The sequence below is a fragment of the Ptychodera flava genome, chromosome 4 (genome assembly GCF_041260155.1).
Source record: "Ptychodera flava strain L36383 chromosome 4, AS_Pfla_20210202, whole genome shotgun sequence".
Taxonomy (NCBI): domain Eukaryota; kingdom Metazoa; phylum Hemichordata; class Enteropneusta; family Ptychoderidae; genus Ptychodera; species Ptychodera flava.
In genome coordinates, this window is record NC_091931.1 from 19,700,504 (window position 1) to 19,717,494 (window position 16,991).

Here is a 16,991-nt window from a genome sequence, read left to right on the forward strand (position 1 = left end):
TCATGCCTCTTTCAATGGGAGGCTGTAAAGTACTACACCACTGGGAGAGAAGTAATGTGATTACCACAATAGGAGATGGGAAGATTTTCCTTTTCCCTGCATTCACAACCAATGCAAACACTTTCACAGAATGCACCCTACACCGTGTTGTGTGTCCTTTGAAAATTTTCCAATTGGATTTGTCGCTTCCATGAGAAGTCTGGTTGATTAGAGAGAAAGTGGCAATTTTTTTTTTCAACAATCTGGTATCATCCTAGTAGGAAAATCCCTATTATGAGTGATTTTTCACACAAAGAGTTCTAATAAAAAATTGGTGATGAAACGAGTTGCGATACTGAAAAAAAGACAGTGTCAACAAGTAATATTATGAACTTCTGTCCTTGTTGACCAGACTATCCTCTTTTTTCTTCTGTCATCGGCTTAAAGCAAAGTCCATTGTGATATGGTTCTGAAATAACATAAATAAGTGATAAATAGCTGATCAACAGATTCAACACCATTGTTTAATTCAATATAAGGAATATACTGAACACCACTTTTATTGCAAATTTACATGTTTCTAAAAATACCAGATTTTGCAGCTAGGCTAGGCATACATACTCCTTTAACTTCACATAACTGCTTGACTCTGATATTATTATAAACATCTTTACATTAGTATTCATGTAAAAAGTAGATACACACACCTTTTGACAACATGACCATTTGGATCCAAGAATCATATTATATTTTGTTCCAATACAGTTTGGTTGTTTATCATTCTATTTAGGTTATTTATTTTGGCTATCTGGTTCTTTAAGGAATGGACCTTATATCTGTGTTGTGTTTAGATAACATACACATGTCAGTTTTGGTACATGTATATCTCATAATATTGTGACAGTTTTTCAGTAATGTGTCATGTTAAAACCCTTTGAGCGCCAAGGTCAATTTTTCTCCCCTTTACAAACTATACCCTTTTCAATTTTTCTCAGATTTTTGCCAAAATTTTGATAAAAAACTGTAGCCATTTGGTCTAAAATTATCAAAAAATTTCAGAAAAATTCATAAAACTTGGTAAAATGTGGCAGTAAAATTTTGGTGGGAAAAATTACAGCACTCAAAGGGTTAAACTACACAGGCACAATGCTTCTCTGTATTTTATGTTCATGTGCCATAACGACATTTTCTTCAATTCTTAATTTTTTCTTAACTGTGCAGGCACACACCTTCTAGACCACACAGTCCTTCTTCAAGTAGCAGCGGTAGTTCCTCCAGCGATTCTGAAGATGAGACGGACTCCGACTCCGACACCAGCTCCAGTGAAGCATCACCCAAAGAGGTATTCACATTATTCACTGAAATGAAATTTTCAATAGCGTTGATCGCGATTTCGGGTTTGTTACTAAATATAGCTGCACGCGCGCGACTTTCGGACAAATATGCTGAAATTCTGACAAATTTTGTTGTTGCATCCGGGGCTGTTGTTGCAGCTTGTAGTCTCAGTCATCAATTCATACGAATAAATGTGATGCTAAATAGCCATACTAACACTAGCAGGTTTTATTTTCGTCGTTTATGCAAAAAATGCGGACAAATGCTTATTTATGCATATTAATGAGAGAGAACAGTGACGTCATTTGCGATCAGCGCTATTTCAAAGGACGATGGGATAAAGATAATTTCTATGTTTATTTTAAAATGAGTCCATACAAACTGTTGACAGTAGATAATTGCAGTATTTTGAAAGTTTAAAGCTGTGTTCTCAAGTCGTGTCATTCCACGAGATAAGTGTCATGTGATCTAGCAGTTGAACTTTGACCCTCGACCCTCAAATTTCTTCAGGGAATGGTGACCTTTTGCATGATGTGCTAAGGCAGAGAACCAGAGGGTTTGTATAAGGTCGCAGTGTAATGCTGAACATGTTGTCGTGTTGAACCAGACAGGGTAGATTGACAGACATCTGTGACCAGTAATCGTCAGAGAGGATCAGTGGCTAGTCTAAAACGGGCACAGATGAAACAGCCAGGGAAAAATGTGTGGAGGCATTACCAGAGTGTGTAAAGCAGGCAAATCTGATTGCTTAAAGCTGATACCACCATTGTTCACATGTTAGTAATGTACCCAGATATGCTACAGTATACTGATAGACCATCAGAGAGCTTTTGATTTAAAATCATTTATCAATGTGCCTCCCAATCTGAATCTTAATATTTCTACCTTGATTGTCTCAACAGACAAAACCAATCAACTGGGCACTGTCGAATTTTATGAGGCCGCAGCCGTCCAGCGGGCTGATCCAGAACAACAAACACTCGCGTTCTAGTTCAAGTTTCCAAGCTCGAGACACTGCCAACTGGTCGCGGAACTCGCCGGGCAAGTTATCGGAATTAGGCAATGGTAGCAATGGCTTGGACAACATGGATCATAGTGATTCGCCACCGGGGTTTGATCCTGGTGGTGGGGACAGCAGCATGGAGAAGGACAAGTGTGAAATTAAAAACGGAATCTCACTGAAATTTACCAGGGTTCCCTTGACCAAGGAGCCGGAAAATAAAGGGAAACAGTCAGGGAAGACTGTTGCCAGCAAGGGCCTTGGGAAGTCCTCGGCCAAGCGTGTGAGTAAGAAAAGCAGTAGTGTTAAAAAACCCAGCAGTGAGAAATCCAATAATTCTTTAGATGTGCTTAAGAGTGAACAAGTGAAAGACAAATCCAAGGAATCGAAGAAGATCCATAAGCAAAGTAGCAAATCGGAATTCAAAAGTAGTGATGGCAAGTCCAACAAAACTCCAAAACAATCAACTCCAAAGTTGGAGAAATCAGCTCCAAAGTTGAGTGAAAAGAAAAGCAAGAAGGTGTCGAGCAGCAGCAGCAGTAAGTCAAAGAACAAAATCATCAAATCCAAGGAGTACCTTTCCAGCGATAGCGACTCGGACGTCAGCATCGATGTTGTGACGACGGGCTCGCCGGACAAATCAGTTCAAAATGCGGGCACGCCCACAGTGAATGCAAACTCCAAGAATGCGGCCGTTGTTGCTCCGGCACATTCGTCCTCAGCCCTCTCAAGGACTTCAACTCCCAGCTATACAAAACCAATCAAGACAACTCCAGGTAAATCCAAAACGAAAGACAGTAGTAGTAGCAAGAGCGGTTCCAAGAAATCATCCGAGAAATCCAAGTCGGAAATCAGCGATGAAATTAAGCACGACGTGTCTCTTCCAGAACCGCTGTTATCGCCAATTCAGAGCTTACCCAATGTGTTTCAAATAAGTCCAGCCAAGCCGACTCCGGCGCTGTCGGAGAACTTGTCCAAGATTGAATATGTTAACGGAATACCCTCCCTTCTAGTCAAGCTGGATTTATCCCTCATTGAGAAAGTCCCCTCAAAAAGCAAAGTGAACAAGGAACGCGAAGAGACAAAAGCCAAGGGTGGAATTGACACAAGTTGTAATGCTGCAGACACAAAGCCACCAAAACTCACGAAGATTCCCAAGCGAAAAATGGAAATCGTAAGTACATAACCATTGAAATATTAATTTGTGATGCAATATTCTGATATAAACATTGATATCAGACAGTGTGTGTCTCTGAAATTCTTTTATCCACACAGTCTCCAACCCCTCAATCGAAAACAGTTCAGATTGATTGTGGGAGGGATATGGGCAAAGGGGGAATATGCTAGGATCACATTACAAACAGAGTACAGACTTGATAGTAGGGGAATAATAAGTATCCCATGTATACAAATAGAAATCAGTGACACTATTAACATGAGATTTTAATGCACAAACTTCTGTCATAGTCCATGTCTGTATTGTCACCAAGGGCACTAGAAAGAGGACTCATTCTGACATGGATTTGCGTCAATAGCCTTACTTGGTAGGGGATTCAAAGCCCCACACTCTCTCAGTCCAGTTCTGTAATACAGACTTCTTAAATAATATTTGCAATGTCAAGTGAGCACAATGAAGTCAGGAGAACAATGCAACAACAAACAAGGTCAACCAACACCTTGCTCAGTGATATCAACAACATGGCGAATGTTTTGTGAAGCTTCAGCCGTTCCTTCTGTATAAATTGCGATACTTTATAGCTTTATCAACACATTCTTGATATGATTTGGCTATATGAAATGATGACAGCCAATGTTTAGAAAGAAATATGTTCATCTTAGGGGTCAAACTGCTACTGCCACCTTCAGCTGTTTGTTGCCATGGCAACCGGTTCAAAATTATGTGTGGCAGGATTTGCCTTTACATGCCTGCTTAAATAAAAGTTGTTGCTGCAACTATGAGAGTGGGTGCCTCCTGTTTTGTGAGGTCATGTTGAAAAAAAAAAGATTTTAGGAGACAAAATTAAAATCAGTGAGCAAAACAGCATTTACTCAAAATGTGTTTCGGCAGTGGTAACATGTTTTTCACATAAGGCTTGATTCTGTCAGCGAACGGAAAGAGAAAAATGCTGTTTACATCAAAACAGTGACATCTTCTGGGACTTGGCTGACGTGGTGATATTAAGGCAGCCTGAAAAATGTGAAATTATCCATACATCATGAAATGCGTTTGTACAGGTACTCTCAAAACATGACTTCAGGCAATTAATAGACTTGTCTTGGAGGAGAGTACTGATTAATGACTGTAGGTAATTTATGGCGCTGTAATGTAATGACTGCTATTTCACCAAGCACCACAAAAAAAATCAGATGCATATTAATGTAAGCTGTCTGACTTCAGGCCTAAGAACATACAGTTGTACATACACGCCTCCAGGAAAAGTGTAAGCTGGTGTCTTTAGTTTGGCTCGGATATTTAAAACGGAAGACAAAATGTCTGTTGTGGTTGCTGAGCATCAGAGTTAGGACCTGTTCACCCCTAATTTGATGTTTAATGACCCAATCATCGTTCACCCCTAATTTCCTATTAAGTGACCCAATACTTACACATAAACATTAACAAATTCACACACAATTAGGAAGTTGATTGTCAATGAAAACAAGAATGTTAGTTTTATCTTTAATCATATCTTTAAAAAAAATTAAATTAAATAAATTTACTTAAAAAAATTACTTGTAAAATAATTAGACTCTATACACTAGAGGATAATTAATGTAGCTTTGTCGTAGCCAAAATTTTGCACAAATATCATAATAATATAATTTATATTAGTAGCTTCATTGCATAGAGTCAAGAAAATCCACTCCAGAGTTTGAAATATTCTGAAAGCTATCTAGACCATGCTAAGCAGCAGACAGAGTTCTTGGAAATCAAAAAATCACCTGAGGTAGATTGATAATGATTTTTTGGTAGCCGGACGTAGCTCAATTGCTACCAGCAGAAACAAAGATAAATGCGTGGTAATATTGACTTATGCCTGGCTCCTTCTGAACTAAATGGAGAGATAAAAATATCTGAAGGAGCTGCCGTAACCTTTACCGAGGAAAAGGCCAAGCATGCTAAGTACCCTGTCATGTCGGCGTTTAATTTATCACAATTGATTTTTATCGTTTTGGTCCAAATTTCGGGATAAATCCACGGCTGATGTGTGACCCGGCGCCCAAAGGTCAAGCCCTCAGATGGATGGCTCATTATTAATTCTGTTGCGGCTGTCAGGAGCTTGTGACTAGCTTAGCTGTTTCAGTTATTTTAATTAAAAACAGGGGTTCAAAGTACAGCCTTCTAAGCTCCCTAAACATAATTTAGCTGTGTTTGTTTTGTTCAAAGCTCAAAGTAAATCAGAATGTAGCAAATTTGCCGCATTGTAGGCAAAATATGTGCGATGTTATTATGCCAACAAACATTTGACAAATTTTGTAAAACTGTAAGATTTGCAACAGTGACTGAAAACTGGAGAACAGCAAACTGTTTTTAGTTGTAAAAATTGATGCTTTGTTTAATATTTCACATTGTATAGTTCTACTGTCTGTCATTACAAGAGAAGTGATCGCAAAGGAAAAGCTGGTATTTTCATTCACCTTTAGAATTCTGCTATCACTGTATCAGCAAACACATAATAAATATAATTCAAAGCATATAAACTGCAAAGAAATGAACTGTATTCCGCAGAAAAGGTCAAATTACATGTAAGAGTGTTTAACCCTTTCACCCCCAGTTCCCTGTATACAGGTCCAACTTTGCCATAGAAAACAATGGATTTGGGACAAACCATGGTGGTGAAAGGTTTAAAGGTTACATCCCTATGAAAACGACTAAGGGGATTACTGGTACCATAGCAACAGGGACATGGCCAAAAATGTGGAGTTGAACACCCTAACAACCTATGTATTATTTTTCACCCTACAAAACTGTCAGCTCATTTACTGCATTTTGCATTATCAACTGACAGTATGAAGTCAGATAAAGGTACCAAATGTTTCATTGCCCTTTACTTTTTGACTTGCAATAATATCATCAAGTGATGCCAGACTTCATTGACACTAATGGGATACATGATATGTGTATAAATATATTTATAGTTGATATGACAAGCTTTACAAATTTTTAAGAGAAATTATGAAGCCATCTGTAGTTTTACCACAGCTTAATATGAAGTAACAAATTTACGAAAACCAAAAGTTGTAAAATTAATGTAAAATCCTTACTATTAAAATCTGCTCTGCTTTGTTCTCAAATATCTGATATTTCTTGTTTGGGTAAACAATCATTACAAACCGATTTTTTTTGTATGTGTAGCCATCATAAAATTGTGTGTGTGTGTGTGTGTAAATAGACCCTCAGGCAAAAATAGATATATAAAAGTGAAATAATAGAAAATATGGATTTTCCTAAACTTAAATATTTCTCAAAAAATTTTACAAAGAGGAAAAAACCTCCAAGCCTGTATGATATGATGGCTGCGTTTCATTTTCATTATTTTAACTTCTTTTTACAGGATTTGTTTAGGAAAACAGTGCATGTTATTTTCAATTATTTAGAAAAGAATGTGATGTAAGTTGGTTAACTAAACAATCAATTCATTGGTGTTTGATGTTTTGTTTGGCATGTGTATGTATCATCATCTCTGAGTTAGGACAACATGGTGGTGACACGTTTCTAAAAATTTACATAATCCATTTGGAGTTGTTTTTATGACAATATTTCACGCATCATATTTTTACGGCAGTAGTTTGACATGGTTTTGATATCATAGTAAACATAAGTGATGTTGTTCCACTTTCTCCGTGGGTTATTTAAAGACGTGTGCGTGCCGTATCAGAATCTCAATCAGCCGATTGCTGACAGCGTTTATTGAGCTTGATCAGGTCCAGGTATTAAAAACACCAGTCACAAATCATGAAGACAGATAGGTGACATCAAATAACAATATCATGAAATCTCATTTATTGTGGATATCTTCGTATGATCCATCCTACTTGAACTCCCTGTTTGTTGTAAAGATAGTGTGATAACTCCCTTCGCCATGAACAAGATATTTTAAACATACCCAGACTATATTTTCTGGTTCTTTACATTCTAAATAAACAGTATGAAAATATGAAGATAGGGGAGTGATTGTTTCCCAGTCACTTCGATTTCGCAAATAAAATTGTTCAAATCTAAGGAGGCCTGAGTCATCAACATGGACTGTTCCTGAATAAATATGTTGTTTGGTCTTTTTGTAAAAAAAGATGAAAAACCAGATGTTATCATTCTGCTTTTCAAAACTGCTGCGCACAGACAGATATGAATAACAAAACGTAGATGATTTGCATAATTTGCTTCACTCCCTACAGCAGACTTCAAACTCTCAGAAAGTGTATCTACCCCAGTCACCGAGAACACCTGTGTCCCGGCACATTCTCAACCACCCTGGAATTTCTATAAATAGTATTGCAACCCCTTTTAAACAAAGTCAACAGAAAAAGGGCATAATCAAACCAACAAGCAGATGTTTTATACATCCAGCGAAAAAATAGAAATTTCACAGTAAAAAATTTCATAAACGTTTGTGGAATATACCTGTACACGTTCCGTTTGTGGCTAAATGTACATCCATTCAAACTCAAACACGTTAATCCTTGTACAATCAGAAAAAATATACATCCACAGCTTATATCAAGTGCTATATCTAAACGACAGCAAAGATTATCCATTCAAAGATTATCTTTTCCATTGACAAAATCAAGGTCAAGCTATGTTATAAGTACAGTATATCCACCTGAATATGGAATCTGATATTAAATATTTCATGGCGTCTGCGGTCTTCATTTTTATGTCCACCACCAAAGGATATTAATTTCATGCGCTGTGAAATTTTTATTCTTTTTTTATTTGAATCGTACATGTGGAATTTCAAAAGAGGCAATAAAAAAAACTGATAGCGAAGCGGAAAATGATTTGTGTTCAGGGCTTCCACAGAAGTCAGAAGACTACGGCTTGAATCCAGCGTAGTGAAATATGTCCCCTATGAATAATACATGGAAAGTATACATTGCACTGAAATTATTGCATGAGTAGACGGGTTTATGTTCTCTTAAACAGACATTCAGTAGGCGTGCACTTTGCAGTCACCGGGTTTTTAGGAGCTGTTTGCTGTCTGGATTAGGGGTCTATATAGCCAGATGTGTCATCCTTCAATGGAAACTAAAAACAGGCACTCACAGACACACACACATATGACATATAACCATCAGTCCCTGTCAGCAATGGCCTACATATATATTTTTTTTTGGTATCAAGTACCTGTTCAATTATTTAGTAAAATGAAATGACATCCGGCTTTATGTGTGTTCTAGAAAGGGTAGACGCATTTTCACTGAGAAAGTGCCTGTGATTGGCTCTTGAAAGTAACCTTTGAACTTCATTGAGGTAGTTTTCTTTCACGTGTAAATAGACAGTAAAATACTCTGAGTTCCTCTCTGTTTTTTGAAAGTAGAATTTAGTAAATGGCAAAGGTTTAGTATTAATATGAAATTGAGCAAGAGTGACATACAGAAATAGCCCAAGATGATTTATTTGGTTTAGATCGGTCTAAAATTGATTGAACAAAACTACGTACAAATCTTGTTAATGGTCTGAGTGACTTTAACCGTCCACTTTGTAATTCATATATTATTTCATTTTATAAAATGCAATTTCAGTGCAATTCGGGATGATATCTGAGCTTGAAATGTGTTTCCAAATTGTGAAAAATGATACTGACTGCCCTGAAGGGTTTTGCTGTTGCTGTTCTCATTAATTTTTCACATCAGTTGTAATTTGCTGTGGATTGTTTCATCAATCTGGCGAATTAGTCTGATTTAGTCCCAACTTAAAAGCCAGTCAAATTATCCTGTCTGGCACACACACTGTGCATTCTCCCATGCAGAAGACAAATGGGCTTACTGTTCAATAGAATTACAGCAGGAGTCACGGAAAGACACTTATTTTTTTATCCACTTGCCCTTCGGGCAAGTGGGGGGTTCAGTTCACTTGCCCGAATTAGAAAACCACTTGCCCAGTATAATTTACATGTTTGAAAAAAGCTAAAACATTGGTTTTTCATTTCACCCACTTTATTTTGAAAATTATCATGTTATCATGAGAAAATGTCAGACATTCTCATAGGGTTCTCCTCATACTTCTAAGAGTGCTGGACGGCTCATTTATATTCAATTAATTATTAGAGCCCCACTAGCTGTATCTTTTAGCATTCTTTACGTGATTTTACTTCTGAACTAAAACAAGTTTTTGGGAATATGCTCTTTGAGGGGTTGGAATACAAGTATTGAGTGAAACTGCAGTGAGACTGCATGTGCAATTTTGAACAAGAAAAATAATAAATGTGTGCCCAAACGTAAAATGGCACCCCATGCAAATATAGCAAAAACAGTGTACACCGTGCATATATCATTTGAATATTCACGGAAACAACAGAGTAGTCCATGGAATGCATAGTGTTGAATATTTTCAACTGGGACACATATGCTTTGTTTTCTTTGTAGTATGGCGGGCAATCAAAATAATGGTTAAAATGTAAATTTACTTGTCCAATTTTTCAATAATGAATGTTTTGTAAAGCAGTAAAAGACTATATCCTGTAAATGGGTAGAATTTAAAGAAAACCACAGAAAATAGGAAGCCTTTTTTAGATCAACAAATTTCAAGATTTACAGCTAGTGGGGCTTTCATATTCATAGAAAAAAATTCTAATAGTTCATATGTTTGTATGTTTACTTTCTTGGGGCTTAATGTACAAATAATAACAGCCATTTCAATTGTACCTTCAAGGTATTTTTGCAGTTAAAAGTTTTAACTTATCTATACTGAAAGAAAAAAATCTGTAGCTATAAAGGTATGTTTTGAAACTTCTGAAAAATAATGTACTTTTTTGTCATGTTTTTACAGCGCTTATATCATACACCAGCCCTATGAAGTTTGGATTACCACTGCACTGCACTATATACCAGTATCCTATATTTTTCTAATAACCTAGGTGGTCTTTATCGCTCATGCGCAGACTAAATAGAATTTAAACCAACAACCTAAGGCGTCGGTGTTTATGTATTTTGGAAGTTGAATTTCTCGATGTCAAATTCGATCCAACTGCTTCTTGACAGTCATTTTAGAATGGGAAAATTCACAAACAGAGAGGTTGGTTGCCACGGACAAGTAACTTTTGGCTTATTGACCTGAAAATTAAGTCAATGTTCATTGAAAATTCAAAGACTGGACCCGTTGACACCTAAGCTTGCTCATGCCTTTCATTGCATGCGGTCTTGCCAGGATGCCACTCACTGTCACTCAACAAGTTAACATTGAAGAGTACGTTTTAGTAAAAGTCCCATTTTTGTGGTGATTTTTCACCACTGGACTTTATTTTTACCTTATTATAAACGCTCATACAAAGCACAAAACCCGCAGTGTGTTTTGTTTTTTTACCGTATCGACATATTGTGAGACACCGTAACCTCACAGTCAATGCAATGAACTTTGGTGAACGTACGCTCCACCAGCTGAACAGCTTATTCATATGCAAAATCAGCGTACGGTATTTAACCGGTGGTATTGTTTGAACTGCATTTTATTGGAAGCGATTTTATGATTCTTTTCATCAACTCTTCATGCCATTTTATGAAAAATCTCATGGAAATGTTCACAATGACATAATATGATTATTTTTTGTTGTTTAAGTCCGTTTTCCCTTGCAAGAAAATCGCTCTCGTGAATTCGATTTCTAGGTAATTATTTTTTTCACTTGTCCCGTCGGGCAAGTGGCATCGGAGGTTCACTTGCCCGAACGCGACTTTCACTTGCCCCACAGGCGACCCAATAAGTACTACTGAGTTTTTCAGTGTTTTCTCTATCATTTTCTCTTCTTTCTTCATGCTCTGAATGATCGGAATAAATAAAATAAATGGTTTATATAACATAACCTAGCCTCTGTAACTCTTTATTTATTTTACACTCCATTACAAGGACGTATATCTCTCATACACACATGCTGTAATTAATTAGTCAACACAACTAATTATGCTAATCCGTGGACTTATCAGGGATTTTACGGGTTGGTCAACATCGCGAAAGATAGGAATGGTTACTTTTTCATTAACATCACTATCTTTCCGATGTTGACCAACCTCTGATAAGTCCACGGATTAGCATAATTAGTTGTGTTGACTAATCAATTACAGCATGTGTGTATGAGAGATATACGTCCTTGTAATGGAGTGTAAAATGAATAAAGAGTCAAGAGGCTATAGGTTAGGCTATATAGTCATTTATTTTATTTACTACGATCAGTCAGAGCATGAAGAAAAGGAGAGGGGCTGACAGTGACAGAGAAAACTGAGAAAAACTCAATAATAAGCTTATCAATATGTATGGGCCGCCTATGCTTGCCCCGGGCAATCGGACAACCCTTAGTGTCTTTCCCTGAGGAGTCACAATTGGTTTAAACAGGCCGCCTCCACGTCGTCATTTAGCAACAGCGCCCTCTATTAGCATGAATTAGTAACTGGTAATGAAAGAGCACTGTGGCTGCTGTCACATGCAGATAGACAGCTCTACAGCTCAGAGTGTTTCCCATGCAAAAAACGCCCTCTATGTGCAAGATTTGGCTACTGGGGCTATAAATTTCCTACATGAAGAGAAACTCAGCTCCGTGGTTTCTGTATTTTCATCCTTGACAGAAAAAGGAAGAGAGGGTGGAATCTGACCCTATAGAGTGCAAGAAGATAAAAAAGGAACCAATTAATGAATTTATACACAAATCACCAAAACAAGAAAAGCCTGAACCAGAACACAAAGAGTAAGTCACTTTCTTATTTACAAAGTTATCTTTATATGGTGTGATTGTATTTCTGAGGAAACTTTTTTACCAAAGATGCAAGCAGTTGTTACGTTTAAAACATCAATGTAGTTTTTCATCATTTAAGTTCAGAATTCACTGCGTTTTTCATGTTTAATAGTTAAAAAACTGGAACGTTCACACATTGTGACCTTCACGCATGGAGCTTTCAATAGTATGAAATTTAATCGTGTCAGGAAACCTTTTTTCAAGACCAACAAAACAATTTGGGAAATGTATGACCCCCAAAATGACACATTGAAATAGAGGCAGAGAAAGATTGCACCTGTACAACAGTGGGTCCTACTTTCCTTCTTGTAGAAACATGCTTGCCCTAGGGTGTCCTCCACAAGTAATGTTAGTGTGCCCTCTAGCATAATGTTGAATCATCATAGAGGTCAGTGTCAACTACAGATCCACAGTCTTGCCTGGGAGTGCTCCCGCTTATCTGTCCTAGATATATTCATAGAATTTAATGTATCAAAGCAGACTATCTTTGCTAAAGCTGTGAAATTCAGATTTGAATTAATGACAATTCCTATCTGTTCAACAGAATTGGCGTCAAACAAGAGGACAGTCATGAGTGGGATCGCAAACACCCAAGGAGGTTATCTGAGAGAAGGACCAGCAACTCCAGCGTCCACAGCATACAGAGCACAAGTAGTCGCAAAAACGACAAAGACAGTCCCCCGCAGAAAAAAGTTAAAAAGGAACACTCGGACTTAAAATTGGAGAGCAAGCGCAAAGCCAGGGACTTTGATTTGGCTAGCGATATTAAGAATGAAAGGACATTCGTCAATGATCACTCTGAGGTGACCCACTCAAATCAGAGTAACGGTCACAAAGCAACTAACGATTGGAATGCTGTCCCTAGCAGTGTTCATTTGGACTTTCCAGAGAGGAAAAACCTTGATAAAAAACCACTGATTAAAATTGAAAATGAAGATAGGTAGGTTACCGCCGATGATTAGTATCATTTTTACATTGGAAACGGTGGACAAGTTCTGGAATGTAAGGGGAAAAGTGTTTTAAGAATGTCACTTTCATGTAGTTTGTGATAATTTCACACAAATTTACATATGCAGATTTAAACAAAATAATCTGTGTAGTGTTTCTCAGTGAAATGTGACAAACACTGAAACCAAATTGATAGTAATGCTTACTTACACTAACCCACAGTTGTTGTATTGTAGAAAATGACAAAATGTTAATTTTTTGTTCTTTTTTCAATCGCAGACAATGTTCTGCCAATCACTACTTGGCCGAGGCTAAAGACTTGAAACACAAGGCTGACGCAATGGTAAGTGCTGTTTATCCATCCATCCATCCATTCATACAGCAGTATTCTATCCCAGTCAAATTCTGCCAGCATTCATTGGATATGTACCAGTCAACAGGATTCCATGAAAGAAAAATGATGACACCATTAAATGATTGATATAACCAGTTTTGCTTCTGTCAAATAATACCCCACACCCCATTGTGTAAACTCAAAGCGGATGTTGTGACTGAAGTGCAGAGTAACAATTTTCTGCCCTGTCTGTGACTTGACGGAATAAATCTCACAAAGTGTGGATATTTTCTGTGTTGTGTCAACAGACTGACAAGACTGCCAAAGCATTGATGTATGTAGACGCTGTGCTGGCTTTCATCCAGTGTGGCAATGCCATGGAGAGTGATCCAGAGACTAAATCGTCACCTTTCATGATGTACTCACAGACCTCTGACCTTATACGGTAAGAGTCAACACAGTCTCTATACTTCATAATCTTTCCAATAGACAAAAAATTGTACCCAGGTACCCAGTAGATGTCTGCACATAATGTGAACTCTGAATAATAAAATACCTAGTTCAACATCAGAATTCAGATCTACTTGTACCAGTAGTTAATTATTCAGTTACTATTAGTTTCACACTATAAGCCTCTGTAGTTTTGCATCATCAAGGATTGTGTTATTGAAGTTAAGATGCATCTGCATTGGATTGTAGCTGAAATGTTTCACAGTTCAGCTGTAATGATTCTTTCATGTATCCATATTTCAGGTATATATTGAAGTTCAAAGGTAATGGAACCGATTCGGCAGGGGTCGATAGGAAACTCACAGTTCTATGGTAAATATGACACATTTTACACTTTGTGTAGTCAACTACACTGTTATTGTACCATAGCCTGAAAATTGCTCATGTGTGTTCTGTATCAGGGTTACCTGCCTACAAATCTGAACTATAGATGGCGCTACATCACCAGAAACCATTACAGCAAGCTGTATTGTTCATACCTATATGTTAGACTAGCCAACTAGGTGATTTATATTTTTTTGTGACTTTGCCTAAAGTAAGCTTTCATCTTGTATTTTGTGCTCAGGCTTACGCGGTAGTTACTGACTCTGTGAGTTTTGCAATAACACAAACATCAATGTGACACAGTTTGCTGAAGTTAAACTTCTTCAGTACATTCAATTATGATATTTATAAGCCAACAGACTTGTTGCAAGTCTACCTGTATGTCACCTCTAAAATATCATTGCTACTGTGGCTTGATAGACTCTCACTTAACTTCCAATGACTGTTTTAAAAGTACCAACAACAGTGTCAGTGATATTTGTCAAGAATGAAGAGTTTCAGAACAAATGCACTACACTGTCCAAGGCACATGAACATACTCCATGCTCGTGGCAATGACTCCTTACCACAAGGTTAAAGTAATTGAACAATGCCCATTAGAGGGGCTATTTTATCATAGTACCCTATATAAGTCAATAGGAGAATTCTACTGTGGTTCTCAAACCTATTTCCCCTGACACAAGCAGAAAACACTTAGTATTCGCCGCTGTTTTGTCAACTTTTCAGTATGAGATGCCAGTCACTACTCTGCTTGAGGCTGTTCAAGCTGAAGAAGGACAATGCCATGAAGTTCTCCAAGATATTAATAGACCATTTCAAGAACCCATCTAAGCCAAACGCCCAAGCACCTTCACCATATCATGCCAATTGGAACACAAAGTAAGTTCTTGGCTCTGTGTTGTCGAAACCACAGCCTTCAAATAGTTTTATTCTGTGTTGTAACAAACTCTTCTTTCTCGCTTTAGGTTTGTTAATTTTCAGTTGTTGATTTTGCAGTCGTCATAAAACTATGCAAAGCAAATTGTTTTCTAAAGATTTCAGGTGTGCAGGTTCTCTGTGAGTTGATCGGACCTTGTAGTTGGGTTTCTTTCTGTTCCATTGATTAGAATAATTCACTTCTGTGTGTTTTTACCATATTTTCCATATGAATGTCAACATTGATGTCTTTTTGATTGAATATGGACATTGATGTCTTTTTGGCTTGGTTCTGTAATGACTGAAAAACCCTTCACCACAATGGTTTGACCTTAAAGCCAATTGTCATAAATATTTAGTTTGGACCTGTTTACAGGGCATATGGGGTGAACAAGTGAAATGACAATACTGAGTTGCTGGTAACTTTGTACATGGCTGGCACATACACATTTGCCTTCACAACAGTTCCAGCAAGTTCCAGACAAAATTCCTCATGTCATCAATGTGGCTGTTTTCTCCGCTTTCAGATATACGGGAACACCATCCCCTATGTCACCGACGCCGTCTCCTGCCGGAAGTATCGGCTCCTGTGGAAGCCTAGGGAGCAACAATGGTGACCTCTACCTAACCACATCAAGCGGCCCTACCCTGACGCCCAGCTCCTCACAACAGGGCAAACTGCCTAACGGGTTGGCCACGCCGTCTGCCTCGCCTGCGACTGTCAGCATTCCACACAGAATACATAGCATTATGTATGACCAGGTCACGTATACCAATTATTTATTACAAGGCCATGACTTGTGGGATCAAGCTGATACACTGCAGAATGACAGTCAAGGTAAATGAAACTAAAAGTATATAAAAAAGCTCCCCACATCTAGAGCAGAAACCAGTAACACTGTGTGTTTTGAAGAACACAATCTACAGTATGACCCATTAAATTGCCCTAAAGCCTGTTCTCCGTAATCACTTTGTGTTGAATTTAAATAATTTCATGCGAATATTGTTTAATGCCAAGTTGATATGTATCACAAATATCAGTATCAACTGTTTGGTTCTTTTGTATTTTTTTCGCGCATCACTACCAAAACGTATGCTCGGTGTAGACCCAGAAATGCTAAAGAGTAGGTGACACATTGCTCAAATATAATTTCAATGTCATAGTCACATGAGTTACCAACTCCAATGGTCCTAAAACTGAAATATTTTTATGCGTGTCATACCTGACATTTCATGCCTTTTACTGCTGGGTAGACTAACAGACAATAAAAAATAATCTGTAGAAAATCAAAAATAAAATTCTGAGAATCTTAACCCTTTGAGTGCCCAAGTCAATTTTTGTCACCTACATCAAAATATACACCAGTCAACTTTTTTCTAAATTTTGCTAAAATTTTGATAAAAATCTGAAGCCAATAAAATGTGATGTTCCTTTGATCCAAAATTGTCAAAAAAAAATACAGAAAAATTCACAATATTGGTAAAATGTTGCACACAATAATTTTGGTGGGAAAAATTGCAGCGTTCGAAGGGTTAAACAACCACTCAGTCTGATTTCCTTTGATAGTTGTCCTTTGGGAACATCATGCTAAGTATGGATTTTTAGTACTGGTCAGTGAAATTGCAGTTGCTTCACCAAACGTACTTTGGTATGAATATTGAAAGCGCCCTCTATAGGCCAGATTCAGGTAATTCATAAGTGCTTAAC

General features: G+C 37.5%; 1 protein-coding gene across 2 annotated transcripts in view; it reads left to right on the forward strand.

The window, feature by feature from the left end:
- Positions 1–16,991, forward strand: part of LOC139131114 (AF4/FMR2 family member 4-like) — a 239,244-nt gene that overhangs the window by 215,115 nt on the left and 7,138 nt on the right. For both annotated transcript variants that reach the window (XM_070697063.1, XM_070697064.1), the window contains exons 10-18: positions 1,201–1,321; positions 2,217–3,488; positions 12,086–12,204; positions 12,797–13,192; positions 13,480–13,543; positions 13,843–13,979; positions 14,288–14,356; positions 15,095–15,247; positions 15,811–16,121. In XM_070697063.1, coding sequence (XP_070553164.1) covers positions 1,201–1,321; positions 2,217–3,488; positions 12,086–12,204; positions 12,797–13,192; positions 13,480–13,543; positions 13,843–13,979; positions 14,288–14,356; positions 15,095–15,247; positions 15,811–16,121 — 2,642 coding nt within the window. The remainder of the gene's footprint in view (positions 1–1,200; positions 1,322–2,216; positions 3,489–12,085; positions 12,205–12,796; positions 13,193–13,479; positions 13,544–13,842; positions 13,980–14,287; positions 14,357–15,094; positions 15,248–15,810; positions 16,122–16,991) is intronic.